Consider the following 17,531-nt stretch of genomic DNA (forward strand, 5'->3'; position numbering starts at 1 on the left):
CCTAGAAGTTATGGAGGCATTACCTTCAAAGCTTTCATGCATGCTTTACGAGGCACTGTCTTGGCATCTATGGAATATAAATCCTGACCGTGTGTCAGTAAGGCTTCTGAATTTGGCTGAGTACTCTAATGGGCAGATAGCATCATCCAGCAAATGGAGTGTGTGACTGGGAAGCAGCAGGCATTGCCTACGTTTTTGTTTTCACTCATGACTTGCCCTATGACCTTTGAGAACTGTTTTGCCCTCAGTGCAAAGAGGATACTGAACTGTCATTCCCTGTATAAAGTGCCTTGGGATATGTTTGGGTTGGGGGGTTTTCTGCCTTTTAATCAAAAGCAGTGAAAAGTTTTGATTCTGTTTTCGTTTTACACAACTTCAGTACTCCTGTGGAGTCTAATGGAAATAGAACCAGACTGGTATATTTTGCAGAATCAAAAATGTAGGAAGCTTGGCCTGTCTTTAAAACTTCCAATTAATTAAATATTCAATAAAAAAATGTGTGCAATATAAGTTAAGGGTATGCACTAAGTGCTAAGCTACACTACTTCCAAATTGTTAAGCAACATAGTATGCAGGGCATCTATCTATTCTGTTTTCACAGAATCAAAACCAAACAAAAGTCTATGTATTATGAAAATAGAAGAACTGTGCATCATCCAGTTGCCCTAGTTAGTGTAGTCCCTGCTGTGTTAATTCCCCTCTAATCCTTTCTTTAAACACAATTGATTGTGTCTCATTTGCAGCAGGTTACGTTCCAAATAAACACTCCATGATCCTACAGGTTTCAAAAAGCTTTTTATTTGATGTAACTTCGCTAATCTAATAAAAGGTATGGCTAATTATGCTTCCCTTTCAGATTAGTGTTGCCAATTTTGGCTAATTTACGTCTGTCGCTGTCTTTCCTATGTGTAATGCTTCCCTGTTGTATTTAGTACAAGGAGGATAAAGTGTGTGGATTCCCGATTCCTAGCTAGGGATTTTGGTTGTATTATTCTCTAATAGCCTTAAGAAAGGAACAGCTCACGTGATGCATCTTATTGCCAGCTGGTACATGTTTATATGAATGACAGGAGTCAGATACAGGCCACTGACTGTTTTTAACCAAAGCTATGGCATTCAGCCTGATTCAGGATGATTCCTGAAGTAGTTCGATCCAGTGTGGTGGGGCTGGCAGTTTAGGAAACTACCTGCACGAGCTTTGTTCTCTGCACCTCCAGGCAGCACATTCCTCCTGCTCAGCTTGGAGAGCTGCTTCCTCCTCCTCCTCCTCCCTATCCATGCAGGCTCGAGTGTGATCCCTGCCCTCTGCCTCTGCTCTCAGACCACTTTCAGAACTGGTTGATAGTTTATTTATTCATTCATTTGCATAAATTGGGCTCTCATCTGTCTAGTTCTAGCTCTTTAAAACTCCTGTGTCTTTTCTCACCCAGCCAGCGCACCAAACTGTCTCCTGCTCAGAATCCAGAGGGAGAATAAGAGGTGCATCTTGGTCCAATTGATGGCTTGGCTTTGGTTTAGAAATAATTGCATTTCAACCTATTTTAACATCATCTAATATTTTTATTTTTTAGGTGCAAGGCCTGAGAATGGCACCAAATGAGCACTGCCTTCAAGCTTCCTTCCTGTAAATGATAGGACCAAACAAGGCGGTGTGATGAACATGCCACTGCATCAAATCTCTGTCATTCCAGCTCAGGATGTTACCTCTTCCAGAGTCTCTAGGAGCAAGACCAAAGAAAAAGAGGAGCAGGTACTGTAAGATATGCTTGATTTTTCACAGGAAGTTATCTAAGTGTAAAATGATAGGCATTATCAAATCAGGCCTGATTCTGTTCCAGCACCCCAACTCCTTGCATGACTGCTGCTTTTAGTGAAGATGCATGTTAGCAAATTGTCTTTTTATTCTTATATTTGCTATTTTAAAGCAGCTGGCTGCAAAATTCTAGAAATTGTTGTTGCATAACTTCTGCAGAATGCAAGCTATGGCCTTCTATTTTGCATAGGAATTCAAGGCAGATAGGGATTTTGCATGATGGCTTTAGTACCATTGTCACAGAAGCTGTTACAGGTGTATTTTACCTTTCTGAAAGAAAAATAGTATGGGGTGTGAACCCTTATTTGCAGCCATACATCCTGTTTTCCTTTGCTCTTGGCAGCATCTAGTAGCTGTGTTGTGGTTTGTATTGACTGGAATATCACAAGGAAGGAAATATACACCCATATGTATACTTACTGTGCTGTTTTCTGGAGATATAATTTGTATTCTTAACTTGGGAGCATGTGTGTGAATGGAATAATTTTGAGGTCTTATTGTGGTTCTAATAAGAACCGGAATGCAAAAATATCTGAAATATCTTAATGATTGTAAGTCTAATAGAGTCTAATTAATAGGCTACTTAAGAATTTTTAATAGCACACTGTGTCTAGTCTTCATGTGTCAACCTTATTTACCCTCTGATCCAGCCCAAAGACCTTAGTGTGCATCATGCTTTAGTGTATATTGTACTGCATTGAATTTTACGTTATCTGTCAGTTCCACAGAAATCTTTCTGTATTTTTTTTGGCTTTACTCTAACGTAAAATCAGGTCAAGAGAACATTCACATTATCATACAACTGCAAGGGCTTGTTTTGTGAATGGCTCAGCAGTGGTGAATTCTGAGGACATCTAGGGTGATACTAATTACAGATGGGGCACAGCTTAAGTAATAAGGGACCAGGAAGGCACTGTCATGTTACAGAAGGGGATTCACTAAGACTACCTTTGGGTAGGATAAAAGAAGTTGCTTGCGATATGTTAGGATTGTTGGCCCTGACCACCCTTCTCACCTGTCAGCTGTCCAAATTGCACCTACCAAAGTCACCAGTGAGTCAGTAAAAATAAATTATCCCATTGTTTTTTGGAGCCTTCTCCATAGTAACATCTTAAAATGGATTCTAGCCCTTCAGATTCTTAAATCAGTAATTAATTAGGCTGGCACGCTGCTGCTTTTGGTTGCCAGGACTAGGCAAGAAGTTATCTTCACAGATGAGGTGCTCTGAATCCATAAAGCATCTTATCTCAGGAGTCTGCTGGAACCTGTCACTTCCCACCTGTCGCCTGTAGTTGCCGTCTGGCCAACTCTCGAATTAAGAAGGCTCTGCTGTTTCTTCCCTTTGGTCCCCTCCCATAGAGAAACTGTATGTACCGAGAGAGTGAAACAGCTAAATGCAGGACAGTGCTGTGAATTAAGTGCCTTCCCCTGGGGTGGTGGGGATTAGGAGGCCAATCAGATCGGAACAACTTGTGGTATCTCTGACCATGCAATGAGCCCAGAAGTGGGAGTCCCAAGTCTCCTTTTAAACCCGCTCTTCATTTCTGACACGGCGACTTCAGTGTTAACGAATCTTCCCTGTGTTTCCTTCATGATAACTACTTGAAATGTTGATTATTGTTTCCCTTGCCAGGCTGCTGTTGTATTTCCATGCCTTGGGACATTTGAAACAGAACAGAATATGTGCAATATTGCAGAGGAAGTAATGGGGACTGTGACTAGGCAAGCAATAGATTAGGGTAACCTGGAAACACTTCATGTTTCCCAAGTCTTGTCCTTCCTGTCTCTGTCAGCATATTCATTCATCCCCCAAGTGTCCTGTATTCTGCCAAAACCACAACTGGAACATCCAGAGCACCAGGTGAACTGCCTGCCGTCCTTGATGCACAGCTGTACGGGCACTGCGGCTGCTCCTGAGCACGTGAGCCACAGCCTGGCCCCTGTATGCTCTTCTCCGCTCCTGCAAACTGCATTGTCTCTGGTGTTAACCTTTAATGCTGGATCTAACAAATGAGCTGGAGGGCAGTCAACTTGTTGATGTGCTGACTTTGACTTTTAACAATCCAGTTAAATTTTCCCATTGCACCAGTTAGGACATTCAAGGCTACTTGCTAGTCAGAGTCCCTGTCAAGTCTTCAGTGCAATCAGGACCCCCTGTCCATGACTGTTTTTTGCTTATATTTGAAGTACACAGTGAAGGGGAGATAGGGTGCAAGAGAAAGAAATTGTAGATTATCACTGCCATATTTTTAATCACTTCAAAATGCCTGTTTTCTGTTTGAGAGAGAAACCACTGCAAGGTAAAGAACAGCATGTGGAGTGAGTATGATCCTCTGCTGAGCAAATCTGCTGAGCAGTTGTAGATGATTTTTGTGCCCTAGGTAACATCTGCTACAGAAGAGAAGGACACTAAGTAAAACCGAGAAGGCAGGCATTTGCCACTTCAGTTTTGTAACTTCAGTACAAAGTCAGTGTAACTTCAGTACTTTCACATTTCAGTTGTGTAACTTTCTCTTACGCAACACAGTGCGCAGTTATTTCTTCATGTTTGTGGATGGCCTAGACACAGTTCTCATGGATTTTTGCAAAAACACATAATAGTTTTTCAGGACCAAGTGCAACATTTCACAGTTTGATTCAAGCGCCATGATTTTCCTACCTTACCTTTACTGTGCAGTAGAAACACTCGTTACCTTTTCTGTGTAGGAACAACAGCAAGCATCTAAAACAAATGCGTACACTGTGGTCTTAAAATGTTTTGAGTTTTACAAAGCCACTTGCCAATCTGAACAAAATCAAACAAACCCCAAACCACAATCAAAACCAGTATTACTACTTCAAAGATAAATATGTAGGTTTGCTTTGTAATACCAGGCTATGTTCTTAGACCAAGTACATTACCAGGTGTGTGCTTTGTAGATTGAGCAGACTCATGTACGTATCTCCTTTGTTTATTACCAAGCTCTGGCTAAAGCCAAGGTGAATAAAGGTAGAATGTCAACTAGCAAATGAAATCTTGTCTTGCTTTTGTTCTTGCTCTTTCAAACTAGACCTTTGGCTTGTCTGTACCTGCATCCTGCATTGTAAGAATTTCTTCAGAGGAAGGGCTCAGGAAGCACAGCAACAGAAAATGAAGTACCAATGCACTTAGAGAACTTCATCAGTCTGTGAAAAACTAGTGTTTGTCCTATTCCCCAGAAGGAAGATGCTTTATATCCTGTTCTGTTATCTTTTGTGATTATGGATGTGTACAATTACCCACATTTGTGGTAGAGGTGCAGAGGAAAAATTCTCAAGATGAACAGTTCAGATCTCTTACTATTATTTTCTTTCATGCTTCTGGTCAAGATGTAGCTCTTGCATTTCAGGTTAAGGCTTGACTAGTTTTAGTAATAGTTTTTCTTGCTACCAGAGCAAGTTTTCTGGGCTAATGATTTGTGACTAACAGTGAAGAACAGCAGTAAATCCTTACCACCTTTATATTATAATCCAGTTTCTTAAACTGAGTGATCGATAGTCGCTAAGCATCACTCATGGCAGATTAACATGTAGATTCAATACCTGTGGAAGTCTGGGGCAAAAATCCTACTGAATTTGAAGAGGTGGTAAAAGGCAAAGCTGCTGCCCACCATTTCTGTTTTAAGTCCTCAGTGACAGGTGTAAAAAGCAGAGCCTGGTAGATTCTGATCCAGGTTAGTGTAATTTTCAAGATTTAAAACAGTTGAAGACTGTACTTAGCAGTCTTTCATGAAACTTTGTCTGCTTCCCCAGTAAAAATGGGGAAGGTCAGAAAGGGATTATTACTCTTGCATTTAACTTGGATGAACTGTTAGCTTTAAGGGCTATTAATAACCATCATTAGCTTCTTACTTAATCTGTCACTTGGAGTAGCTTCATGCTTAGCTGATTTAAGGGAGAGTCACTCTATTGCTTGTGAGATGCTACAACTCCCCCACCCGTTTGGTGAGTAACCCACTGGCAGCGATGTTTCCCAACATATCCAAAAGCTAACAGCAGGGTTTGAACTGGAAATGAACGGACACTGGCATGTAGTTGAGGTGTTGCTCTGGTTTTGTTTCAGCATTGCCTATTTGAGGGCTTTGTGCCTCACTTGCTGAAGCAGACTGATGTGTACCATAAGTTCTTAGTAAATGTTACTGCAGTCAGTGAAGCTCCCTGCGCAATAGCTTTTACACTGCTCTTCTAAAAACGTGTGAGCAACTTCCCAACTGTGGCCTCCTGTGATATCATCTCTGCAGATCTCATAAGGAGATCAGGGATGGATGGGATCAGTGTTTGAATGAGAGATCATGAGATGCTGGTGCAAGTCATTTTGGGTATGCAAGTACTCTTTCTTCTCAATGGACTGGACCTGGCAAGGAATACTGAATTGTCATCTAAGATCACGTAACATTTATCACAGAAGCAGATGAATGTTCTAGTCAAATTTCAACTTGCTAATTCCGCTTGATAGACCGAAACTCCCTTCTGTCCTCTGCTCTAGAGGAGCTATCTTCTTGTCTTCCAAGTGCTGTATAGTATTACTGGCTGCCATGTGCTCAGCAGAAGATGCTATGATCGTCTCAAACATCTCCAGGTGCTTCTCAAAGCTCTCATCTTGGAGATATTATGACTACCTAATTTCTCTGGATGAAATTATGATGAGAGAAGTACATTGTTCTGCATATTCCTAAATTTCTTCTGCCTTCTTAATGATTTCTTGCATCCTATAACAAGAAAGGCGCTATGGCCTATTCATTAGAATAAGCCATGTCTTACCAGAAAAGCAGGGTTGACTTGAAGAAGAAAAAAAGCAATAAATGCATTTGCAAGATTTTTTAGTCATAGATCGGTAGTGCAATATAAAGGTGGATGCTTTACATTGTTGAATCCAGCATGACGCTTTGAGGGCTGTTATATTGTTTTTAAGGTGTAGAAGCACTCTGTGACCTTTCCATTCACTTTTTGGACATTGAGTTGTGAATGTAGGTTCTGACTGGCTGAACTTGATAGAAATATTTGGGCATGTATAAGACTCTGTGTGTGTGTTTGGTTTTGCTTGCCCATTGAACCAAATCATTCAGTAATCAGCGAGGCTGCAAATCCTTTGAGAATTTCACCCCTCATTATTTTTGTACTGAAATTTCTGTGTTTATGTGTAGCTATGTTGTGTATTAACACTGGACCTGGCATTTTTCCTTTATTAAATTTGATTTATATAGAAACTGGTTAACTACGGAAGAATTTTTGTGTGAATATCCTTTAACTCTTCCAGGGGAAGCAGAATGTGTCTCCTGCTGTACTGCTTATAGGGTTAGCCTCAAAGTGAGAATTGTGAAGTCCTTTCCTGACAATTCAAACCTTGGCTTTTACTTAGCGTGTTTTTCAATGGATCATAAAGCATTTCTCAGAAAAAGTTGATGTCACACTTCCCACTTTTTAAAAAGTGGCAATTAAACAATTTTTTGACAGAGCAGACACCCTGTGACAGAAGCACCCCTGAAAAGCTGCAGTGACAATGGTTTAATTTCCGCAGTCTGGGAGCAGGTATGAATATTTCCTAGATCTCGTCATTTGAGATGACTGAGATGATTGTAACATCCTTCCAAATTGTATCCCTGCAGCGATGCTGTCATGCTGAGAGCATGGTATTTCCATGGCTGACTTCTGTGCTAAAACAGACATTTTAGTGTATGTCTGTGTAGGAGCAGGAGTCTGAACATACTCCCACCCTGATCACCTTTAGCAGGTAAACAGTTTAGTGAGGAGCACTATGTAGGAAAATTGCTTGAGAAACTGCTTCACGCCAAATGCCTCTCTTTTCTCCACAGGTGCATTTGTACACGCTTGAACACCACTCTGCTTGGTTTATTGGGAGAGCTGTCCTTGTGCTTGTCAAGACAACTTAACTGTTACTTGCATCAAACCATTCCTGGGCATAGCACTTTGCAGTTGCTGTCGGGTGCCTCTGCGAATGTGCTGTCACGGGGCATTGCCTATTTTTTTAATCCTATACATGTCTTGGCATCCGGTGGTGGTGTGAGTGCCTGAGGTGCTCCTTCTGCCCTTGCCTGCCTGCCTTCTGCCCATGGGCAGTTGCCACCGTTCCTGCCCGTGCTAGCTTCAGAGCTTCTCTTCCATGCGTTCCTGGCAAGAGCACCGCTAACCTCCCCTTCTTGTGGTACCTGGAAAACTGGCAAGAAGCACACAGAGTGCAGTCAGGCCTGGATTAAACCAGTGGTCTGGAATTTGGGATTTGTTTCTCTCCTACTGCCCTGCTAGACAGTGTTGGACAAGTCTTTTGGGTGCCTGTGCTATCCTCCCTCCCATCTGTGAAAGAGGGCTAGTGCTGCTGACTAGCCTTGTAGAGGGCTTGAGGTGTATGGATAAAAGCTGAGCAGCTGGAAGCGTTTGTCAGTAGATCCTTGGAGATGACCGCTTTGCCAGAGTCCCACTCTGCAGCTGGTTCTGCTGAGCTGGCCCAAAGCTCTGCTGCAGAACATGGTGGGCACAGGGTGCGGGGAGAGCAGATGGGCCTTCCTCCTGCAGGTAGGCATCGCTTGATCTTGGTCATGGTGAACGTGCAAAATGCTGTGACCTTCCTGAATCTGTTCTGCTCTTTTTCTGCTTGAGTGCAGGGTGGGCAGCTGGTCCTCTCAAGCCCTGCTCTTGGAAGCTAGAGCATGCTGCTTCCCAGCAAACCCCGGTGAAGGGGGAAGAGAGGAGGCAGGAAGCGGCAGGGAGGGGACGGGATGGGAAGGAGCTGCTCCTGCTTGAGCAGCCCTAACAAAAAAAAGTCAGATCACGCTGTTTGATGCTGCATTGTGTTTGTCTTGGAGTGTGTACAGCATGTGTGTGTGAGGGAAGGAGCAGATGGCTTCTGAGTGGAGATGAATTATGAAAGGCAAACTGCGGGAAGTGGTTTCTGAAAGGGATTTGAAGGAGAAGAGGAGAAAACCCTTTCTTTTAGAAATTCAGTAAACATTATAAAAACTAACAGCAGTTGATACAGCAGCAGAATTTTATGTAGTGGTGCTTTAGAGAAGAAACTTTGGAAGTTTCAGGTTTTGCTGTTTGCTTGTAATCAGACTCATTTATAATACTATCCCTGTTTTGATTTTGTCTGCTTCTTGCATGTGAACTCCTTGCTTTGGTGTCTCAAGATCAGAAACTTAGAGTTAATTATTATAATCTGTAGCTGTTGCATTAACCTGAATTTTTAAACCACCTCTCTGATATTAACACAATCTCTGTCTGCCTTCCGCTAGCAGTTCACTTAACAAGCTGAGAGTCATTCTTTGAAAAACATGATTTTTCTAAAAGAAGTGCTGGTGCTGTTGAATTATGTGATAGCTAAGTATGTTTTGGTGGTGGTGTTTTGCAGGTCTGTTGATGTTTCTGGTGTATGTTAATGTGCAACAGCTTTCCATAAAGGGAGCCCTGGACCTGAGCTTGTGATTTTAGAGTTTATACTTTTTCTTCCCTGCAAAAGCATGCTTGCTTGATTGCTTTCTAACAAGAAGTGTGTGTCAGCCATAATCCCACAGTGAGCTGTAGGGGCGTGTAAATACCTGTGTTGGTCCAGAGTGCCATTGAAATCATCGCAGCTCTACAAAGACACGAGTCAAGGCCCGGATCATACTTTGCAGTGATTTTCATCATCCAGTGGCTGTACTGTTTCTTTAAAGTGATGCAGTCAGGCTCCTGCAAACTGATGTTTAAAGTTCTTTGTTTATTAAAGGTAATTCTGTAAATGAGAGACAACAGAACAACAGGTTTTTTTCCTCCTGGAGGGTTTTTGCCTCATGCATTGATGCATAGTGTGTGACTCTGTTGGTTTGCTCTTTCAGACAGGTGTGTTTCTTTACCTGGTGAAATACTTAAAGTAGGTTGGGGTTGTTTGAGGCTTTTTTTGATTTTGTTTAGGGTTTTTTTGAGAGACGAACAAAGACTAACAATTCTACCAGGGAGGTATGCTGTGGCGTGGTACCCTTAAAGTACTTGAACATCAAGAGATTCTAAAAGTGTGTCTAGCTTTCCAGTTGCTGATTTCCATTTAAATTTCCATTTAAACTGCTGCTCCCCAGCAGTTTAAACATTTAACTTCTGAGAAGTTATATATAGGCTTAGATTTGCACCCCAGAATTTAGGTAATTCTGCTTGACCTTTATGCCACTTATAAAGAATTCTTGATGGGACAGGGGAAACTTACTCTCCAGAAATTGCTCCTCCATGCTTTGTTGAAATCTAAGCTCTTAGGATTACAGCCTTCTGAGTCAATAGTCCTCACACCTAGAAACAAAATCCACCTTTGGGATCCATTCAGCTTCTCTTCGTCCCAGAAGAGATGGTCTCTCATCTGGTACTAAACATGTTTCTCTTTGGTAGCAGACATTGCTCCTGCTTTAGGAAGTTGCTTATGGAGGTTTTTTGTGACAGCCCCAACTCAAAGCATGCTTTTATTACTGAGCAAGCCCAAATGTGTGTTCCGTGAGGTCAATGGCTGAAATTCAGAATTTCATTTTCTAGGAGTCAAAAAATGAATTTTCTTGTCTTTAAAGACAAAAGGAAGAATGGGATCACATATTTGTGGAGGCTTAAGTTTATTTACAAGCCAATTTTCTCTTTCTGTAAATAAGCACTACTTTGATGTTAATGCAAATGTAGCCCGTTTATAATTTTTTCATATGCTTGAATGTAGACTGCATCTGATTCCTTGTGGACCTAACAACAGGTGGCTATGTGAGTCAGGGAGAGGATTGTCGTCATGTCTGCAGCATTTGGCTTCACCCCTGTGCTGAGTGAATGCTGTGTGTTTCCACCATGTTCTTTAAGGGTGCAGCATCTATGGTGTTACTGGAGGCAAGAGTCTGGGACCATGTCACTAAATGCTCTGCAAACACTTTTGCATCTGTCAGTGTAACTGCAAGTGTGCATGTTTAGCACAGATATTCATATAGTCACATTCTTTGACCGTGCAAACAGTCTTTGGTATAGTTTTAACATTAGAACATTTTCAGTAATAAGTTTTTATCTTATACTTAGGTTTTTCAGGGACCTTGTAGTAAAGAAATGGGATGTACATCTAAATATTTTGTGTAATCTACTTGAAATCTATATCACAGCTGGATTTGGAGACACAGATTTCCAGTGTGCCTTGCTGCCTTGAAGGATAATTGCATTTCCTGCTCTTAAGTACTTCTGCCTTGGAAAATCACTACTCTACATCTCAGACATAGAAGTATTTACAGCTATTTATCTCTAAAAAGTAAATCAGATTTTTTTTTTTCTAACTCTCAAGTCAAATTCACTTTCTGTTGACTGGAACTAGTGTGTGGTTGTGTTCATTTAGTTAAGTATATTGTACTTAATATCTCAATAAACCTGTGTGGTTTTTGGAGGAATTTTTGGCTCCATTTTTATTTTTAAAGTACACTCTAAATTGCTTTAGGTGTTAAAAATTACTTGCTGTTTGATGTTCTTGAATTAACTTATAAACAGACATTTGTACTTGTTGCTTGTTCTTGACTCACGTGCTTCCAATATGAGATGAAACCTTAGAGATATACAATATTGTCATCTAAAAGCCAAAAGACTTCTTTTGCCTTTGCTTCCACCTTCAAGCCCATTCTTCAAGGAAAAAAAGAAAAAAAAAGTGTACATCTTCTGTTCCTTATTTAATGGCTCTTCAGCACATTGTTTGCGCCAAATGTTTTTCCTTCAGATAATATGCTGTAACATTGGAGAGTATATTGTCCAGTCTACAGAGCATAGGACCGAGAGTTGTCTTTTGGTTGTGATTCTGTTGTGGTTTTGTAACCCCTCCATACCGCATTCTTACTGCAAATGAACACTGAGATTTTGTCAATGACGAGGAAAGTATCAGAAGCATGTGTTTCTTACTAGTCTTTCAATTCATTCATTCTTCTGATTGCAGGTTTAACTTTTACTGCAGAGGTCATATTCTAGGTTTATACATTACTAGCAACTATCTTCATGCAGGATTGTGCAAGATATCCACAGCTTTAACAGACATTTTGATCTTTCCATAAAGGAAGCAGGTTTATGTGGCATGTCAGCTAATTTCAGTCATCATCACTCTATTTATGTAGGGTTGTTTGTAACAGTACTGTGTTTACACTTCCTCCCAACCTTCTGGACAAGCTTTGGTATGCTTGGAAGTGAGGCAATAGTACATAACCACACAGTTAAATGCTATCACCCACACAAACACACTTAATTTATCCCAGAGGTTGTCTACTGCTCCAGGATGTACCAAATTTCTTTCCCAACCTGGAGGTTAAGACTGCCAGTAGAAATTTTGAGTTGAGGCATGTGATGCCTCCCTGCAAGCCAGGATTATCCCATTACTTCAAAGCACCCTTGATGTTGACACTGGGTGGGAGCCCCTGTTGGGAGTCCCTGCCTTCCTCTGACACCAGCGTCCAGCCATGTGTGTGCCACTCAACATCTTCCAGCTCTGCCCCTCCAGCTTGCATGCTGGCAGTCACCGCTTTAACTAGTTCACGCTTCAGTTCCTTTTTCTACACGGTTGTATCGGGAGGATCATTCATGTTAGCTAGTATGTGTAACAGGCTTGAGATTCACAGATGAAGACATAAAAAGCAGTGGGTGATATTAGTAGACAGGAAACTTGCAGAACAGATGAGGTGGAAGAAATCCTTGAGATGCAATTCTTAGTTCAGGTGCATTTTTAAATGTATGGTCTTGCAGTTACAGTGGTGAACTAGTAGATGTTGAGGGCTGAGTTGTGAATGCTGCACACCCTTGATGGTAGATCAAAAGAGAGGTGACCTCAACCAGCAAAGCCAGGCTAGGTGCAATTTCAGTAAGAGATGTAGTAGGCTTGAGTGTACACGGAAGTGAGAACCCAGAATAAATATTAGAAACACCCTAGCGCACCTGAGATCATGGCTACTTGAGGATGCTGATGAGTTGGCTGTAATTCCTGTACGTGTGATTAAAGCGGACCTGATTCATGAGGCTGGTGAAGAAATGAATGCAGAAAGGAGAGGTTGCAGTAGAAGCATGTACACTGATAGTCAGGTATGGACTTTTTTCTTTGAACTTATGTTAGTCATGGAAGTCTTTTGCAACCAAGTAATTGATCTTTCTTCTGCTAGTGTAGCTTTGTATTAACCATTTAATTAATTGATTAGTTTCTATAGAGTTGTCAGAAATGGACATTAAAAGCTTGCTCATGTTATACTGCAAATCTGTGTGGAGGCAGGTTATTCTTTGAACAAGGATTTTCTTCTGTACTTTGTTACTAGGAAGACTATAAATGAGTTAGAAAAATGGCATCCCATTGCTGTCCTTTCTTGTGCTATTTCAGGACAGCTCTTCAGCCAGTACCAGGACTCACTTCAGAGGTGGCTATCAAGTTTGAGCTATTGTGAAGCATCTCCCATGCTAGACTTGTGCTTCCCTGTGTGGGGGATGTTAATCTCTCTTAAACAGAGAAAAAGATGCATGCTAGAAACATGAGGCAGATCTCTGGGTATCTTCTAGTGTTTGGGGAGTGGTTGTATACAATGGAAGGTTGTAGTTCCGTGGTTCCATACTGGCTTTCCAGGGCAGATACAAGCAGGCATGTCTGTAACTCCTCTGAGGACGTACAGGGATAGATGTCACGTAAGAGAAGTTGTGTCCCATCACTTTTGCAGTGTATGTTGATGCCAGACTTTACCATACAGCCCCTGGAAGTGACTAGTATACAATCTTTTTTTTTCTTTTTTTTTCCCCAGCATTTCTTTTCTCTTCCTCTACTATATTTTAAATCCTACAACCACATGTTGATCAGAACTATGGATTGGCATCGGATTCTTAAAAGCAGTATGAGATTATCCTTTTCCTAGGATTTAGAGAGAGAAGCCTACAAAAGATGGTTTAAAAGTTGTAGGGGCTGCTTCTGGATTTTTCAATACCAACTAATCAATTGATTTTTATTTTTCCTTTGAAGTGGTCAAGGATCAGCCTTGTAACACATATTGGTAGCTTTTCCTGAATGGAAAGTTCCAGAACAGGAAATGTTTTAGTCGGCTCTGACTGGATGCACAAACCCTACAGTTGTAAAGTTTTTTCTGGCAATCATCTGCCTGCCTGTTTCCAGCGACTATTCCCAAGCAGTAGATGCCAGAGGAGGTGGTTTATGAGTTGTTCAGTTTGAAACATCACAGTACGTTTCCCTCACCAAGTGGCTTACGTGATATTTTTTGGCTTCAGTTTTTCTGCGTAACAGTGAAAGCATTTGGTTGATCCTAGAGAATAGGAGAAGAGTTGTTTGTTGGGGTTTTTTCCCCCCCTGCAGTCCTCTTTAGTTATGTTTACTGTAATGCAAATGGCTGAAAGCACATTACTTGGGTAAAGATTGCAAGGCAATCTTGTATGCAACCAAGTGAAACATTCACTAGTTTTTGCATCTTAATATCTCTGAGCTGGTTAATGTAACAGCAGTTAAACAGCTTCTTTCCACGTGAAATGCTGCAGTGTGAGTTGCCCTTTGGCTGCCGACGGCATCAGGTACTCCAGAAACACCAGAGTTACTGAAACATCCACAGGCAGAAATGTGGAAGTGACCCCTAAATAGGATATTTCTGTTTTCAGACACCAAGGTTGGGAGATTTGGGAAAAGGGAAGCACAGCTACTGCGTACCTGTAAACTTTAAACCATAGCTATTTTAAGATAAGCGCTTAAAAGGGAAGCACTAGGATACTTAATGGAAACATTTGCAAACTAGGGCCACTGGTTACTGCCGGTGTTAATTTGTGCTTAAACTAATGTAAGATACCCTCTCCCCTTGCAGCTGGGAATAGAACTGAACTGGTTCTCTTCCGTTAGTAATACGAAAACCTTGACTGTTTGGCTTACATTGCTTTAAACCACCAAGTAAAAAATCTGTGTCATCATACAACGATGAAGTTCATGTGGAAGAGGGAAAGGTATGTTGGAGTACAGGTTAAATGGAAAAAAAAACCCAACGTATTTTGTGTGTAATTTTTTAATATGCAAAGCCAGGCATTAGTCAATCCTGGACCATAGCTATCTAAAACAAATACATATTCAAGTATTTCTAGGCGCTGGTAATGAAGGGCTGATTGTCCTGGTTCCTAACTGAAGTCAGCAGCATAAAAGCAGCACCTCCCACCCCCAAACCCTTTCCCATTAGTCTGGTTGAGAATGGCTTGTTTTATTTTAATGAGTCCTTTGAAATTTGTGTTGTTGAAGGCCAGCAAGGATGGCCACATCTGACTTGTAATGACCTGTGGTACAGGAGTAACTAGATGCAATGTATATTGAACCCATAACTCACGGTATTTGGAAGAGGCACTCCAGCCTCCATCCTTGAAGATGGAGGGTAAATCTTCTGTCTTTCTCCGTAGTTTGTTTCCATGCCAACCACCATCATGGTTTACAGAAACCATACTCAACTTTTATTTTTTATTTTTTAATTCTGAGTTTTTCTGGCTTCAGCTCCCAGCTGCTGGTTGTTGATGACTCTTTCTTCATTAATTGAAACAGGCTCTTAAATTGTGCTTTTGGACCTACCAGTGTGCTACAAACAAGTTAGGTCGTCCACTTTTTAGATAAAACTACAGATAAAATTCCTGAATCTCTCCCAGTAGGGTGTTTCCTTCAGCCTTGAAAATGTTTGGGGGGAGTGAGGGGTGAAAAGAGATCCTTTTCAGCACCCCCTCCTTCTGTTTGAAAGGAAAGATTGGGACGCTGGAGGTGCAGGTGTCTTAATTACAAGGCAAGCTGTGCTGGTCTTGCTTTTAAGGGTTTTGGTGGCGTTCCACTTGTTGTCCTCCCTCAGTTCTCCAGCACCTACCTTGGCAGTGCTGGACTTCGGAGGGAAAACTGATCTCTATTTGCTGTAATGCAGGGGTGAATGGCATTGATCCTGTCCTTAAACCGCACTCAGATTCTCATCTGCAGTTGTCACTTCACTGCAACTTCCTAAATCCTTTACTGTACTCCTGTGTTATAGGCTGAAGCCTGAGTGACTTGCAGTTACAGCCCATGTCACTTCGATTTGGTGAAAATAAAATGCAGTTTGAGTACACGTTTTTTTTTTTCCCCCCAAAATCAATTTCAGATGGTCAGTGTCTGTGAAGTGGCTATAAGCCTCATCATTTTTACCATGCTGCTAAGCTTTGTGTCACCTGTAAATGTAACTGGCAGCAACTTCCCTATGTTTGTTTTTATTTTTTTTTAATTCATTTCCAGATGATTGTTGAAAATACTGACTAATGCCTGGCTTAGCACCGATCTTGCAGAACCAGCAGGAACATCTTTATTTGATTCTCTGTTGACAAGGCCAACTTCAGATCTGTCAGGAGTCAGGTCTTCACCATTTAACATGATTTCTATCAGTATCATTTGTTCCATTTTCAGATGTAAACATTTGGAAAAAGTAATAAAAGGGAACACTCCACCATATCGTAATTCTGATCAGCTCCCATAAAGGTGGGAGTTTTGGTGAGCTAGAACAGACTACTAGGGAAATGTTAAGAGGAGACAATAGGCTGCCAAAAAAAAAAAACAAAAACCCCAAACCAAAACACAACAGATGGGGCGAGCATGTCAGCAGTAAGACAGCGCTTTCTCCAGTCACATCCTGAGCTAGTGCGAGGAACGTTTCTGATTCAGGAGTTAGGGGGGAGAATTTCGGGAGTGGGTAACATGCCCGGGTATTAGGGCCTTCTGTTACACCATTTGTTCTGTGTGTTTTGGAGCCTGAATAAATAGTGCTGTTTTGAAAGATGCTTTCTAGTGGTTACTAGAATGAACTGACTGAAGTACAGGAGCTTGCAGTTTCCACGGGAAACTGGGCCTTTCCCATGAATGCAGCTAGGGAGAAAGAGAGACAACCTGTGCGGCTGGACTGCGTTGTCCCTCTCAGCTTCGTTTCTCACCGTATCATGTCCATGCCACACTGTTCTGGTTTTTTTCCCCCTCCTTATCATCTATAAACCTCTGTTTCCTTTTGAATGTAGATCAGCAGAGAGCGTTGCTGTTGCTCCTAGGTTTATGAGCATTTTGAACCACCCTCATTCCACCCAGTCTCACACCACATAGGACTGGTGGCAGCTGCTTATCTCCTGAAAGCATCCCCAGTTTTAGCCTCTGCCTGGCCCTGCTGCTCTATCCTCCCGCTGCCGCCAGGAGAGATTGGAATATGTATTGAATGTGCTAGACATCCTCTCCAGATCCAAATATTTGGTTTCAGGAGTTCTGATACCTGGGTTTAAATGTTTTAGCAACTTGGTTGGTGTCAATCTGACCTTAGCAACACGAGCCCCCCTGTAAAACAGCTAGCAGGTTTTTTTTACAAAAGATTTCTCTTTGACCTCTCCCTGCCTCTGATGCTAGAGCTGCTCATTTAAAGGAACTACTTTAAAAGTGCCATTCCCCAGTACATCATCCAGCAAAACCCAGATACCTTTCTTCTGGCCCCCTGTGAACTGCACTCTCACGATTTACCCTATTCCAGAAAAGGTCTGCTGTGGTCTCTCTGCTCACACGTCCACCACTGGCAATTTGGCAGTGGTGTACCCATGCCATCTGTCCCCAAGGGTGATTTGGGAGTAACCAACTGGAACACAAGAAGTAGATTGTTGAAGTCCTTCTTTAAGACTGACTTCTGTCTGGCTACCTGTAGCAAACCTACTCGAGGTACAGACAAGTCTCAGT

General features: G+C 41.7%; 1 protein-coding gene across 1 annotated transcript in view; it reads left to right on the plus strand.

The window, feature by feature from the left end:
- Positions 1–1,654: 1,654 nt before the first annotated feature.
- LOC104614220 overlaps positions 1,655–17,531 on the plus strand; it is a gene marked incomplete at its 3' end in the record, with an annotated part of 66,875 nt that continues 50,998 nt past the window's right edge. Inside the window, exon 1 of the mRNA XM_010282704.1 lies at positions 1,655–1,750. Coding sequence (XP_010281006.1) covers positions 1,655–1,750 — 96 coding nt within the window. The remainder of the gene's footprint in view (positions 1,751–17,531) is intronic.

The sequence above is a fragment of the Phaethon lepturus genome, unplaced genomic scaffold (genome assembly GCF_000687285.1).
Source record: "Phaethon lepturus isolate BGI_N335 unplaced genomic scaffold, ASM68728v1 scaffold2542, whole genome shotgun sequence".
NCBI classification, from domain to species: domain Eukaryota; kingdom Metazoa; phylum Chordata; class Aves; order Phaethontiformes; family Phaethontidae; genus Phaethon; species Phaethon lepturus.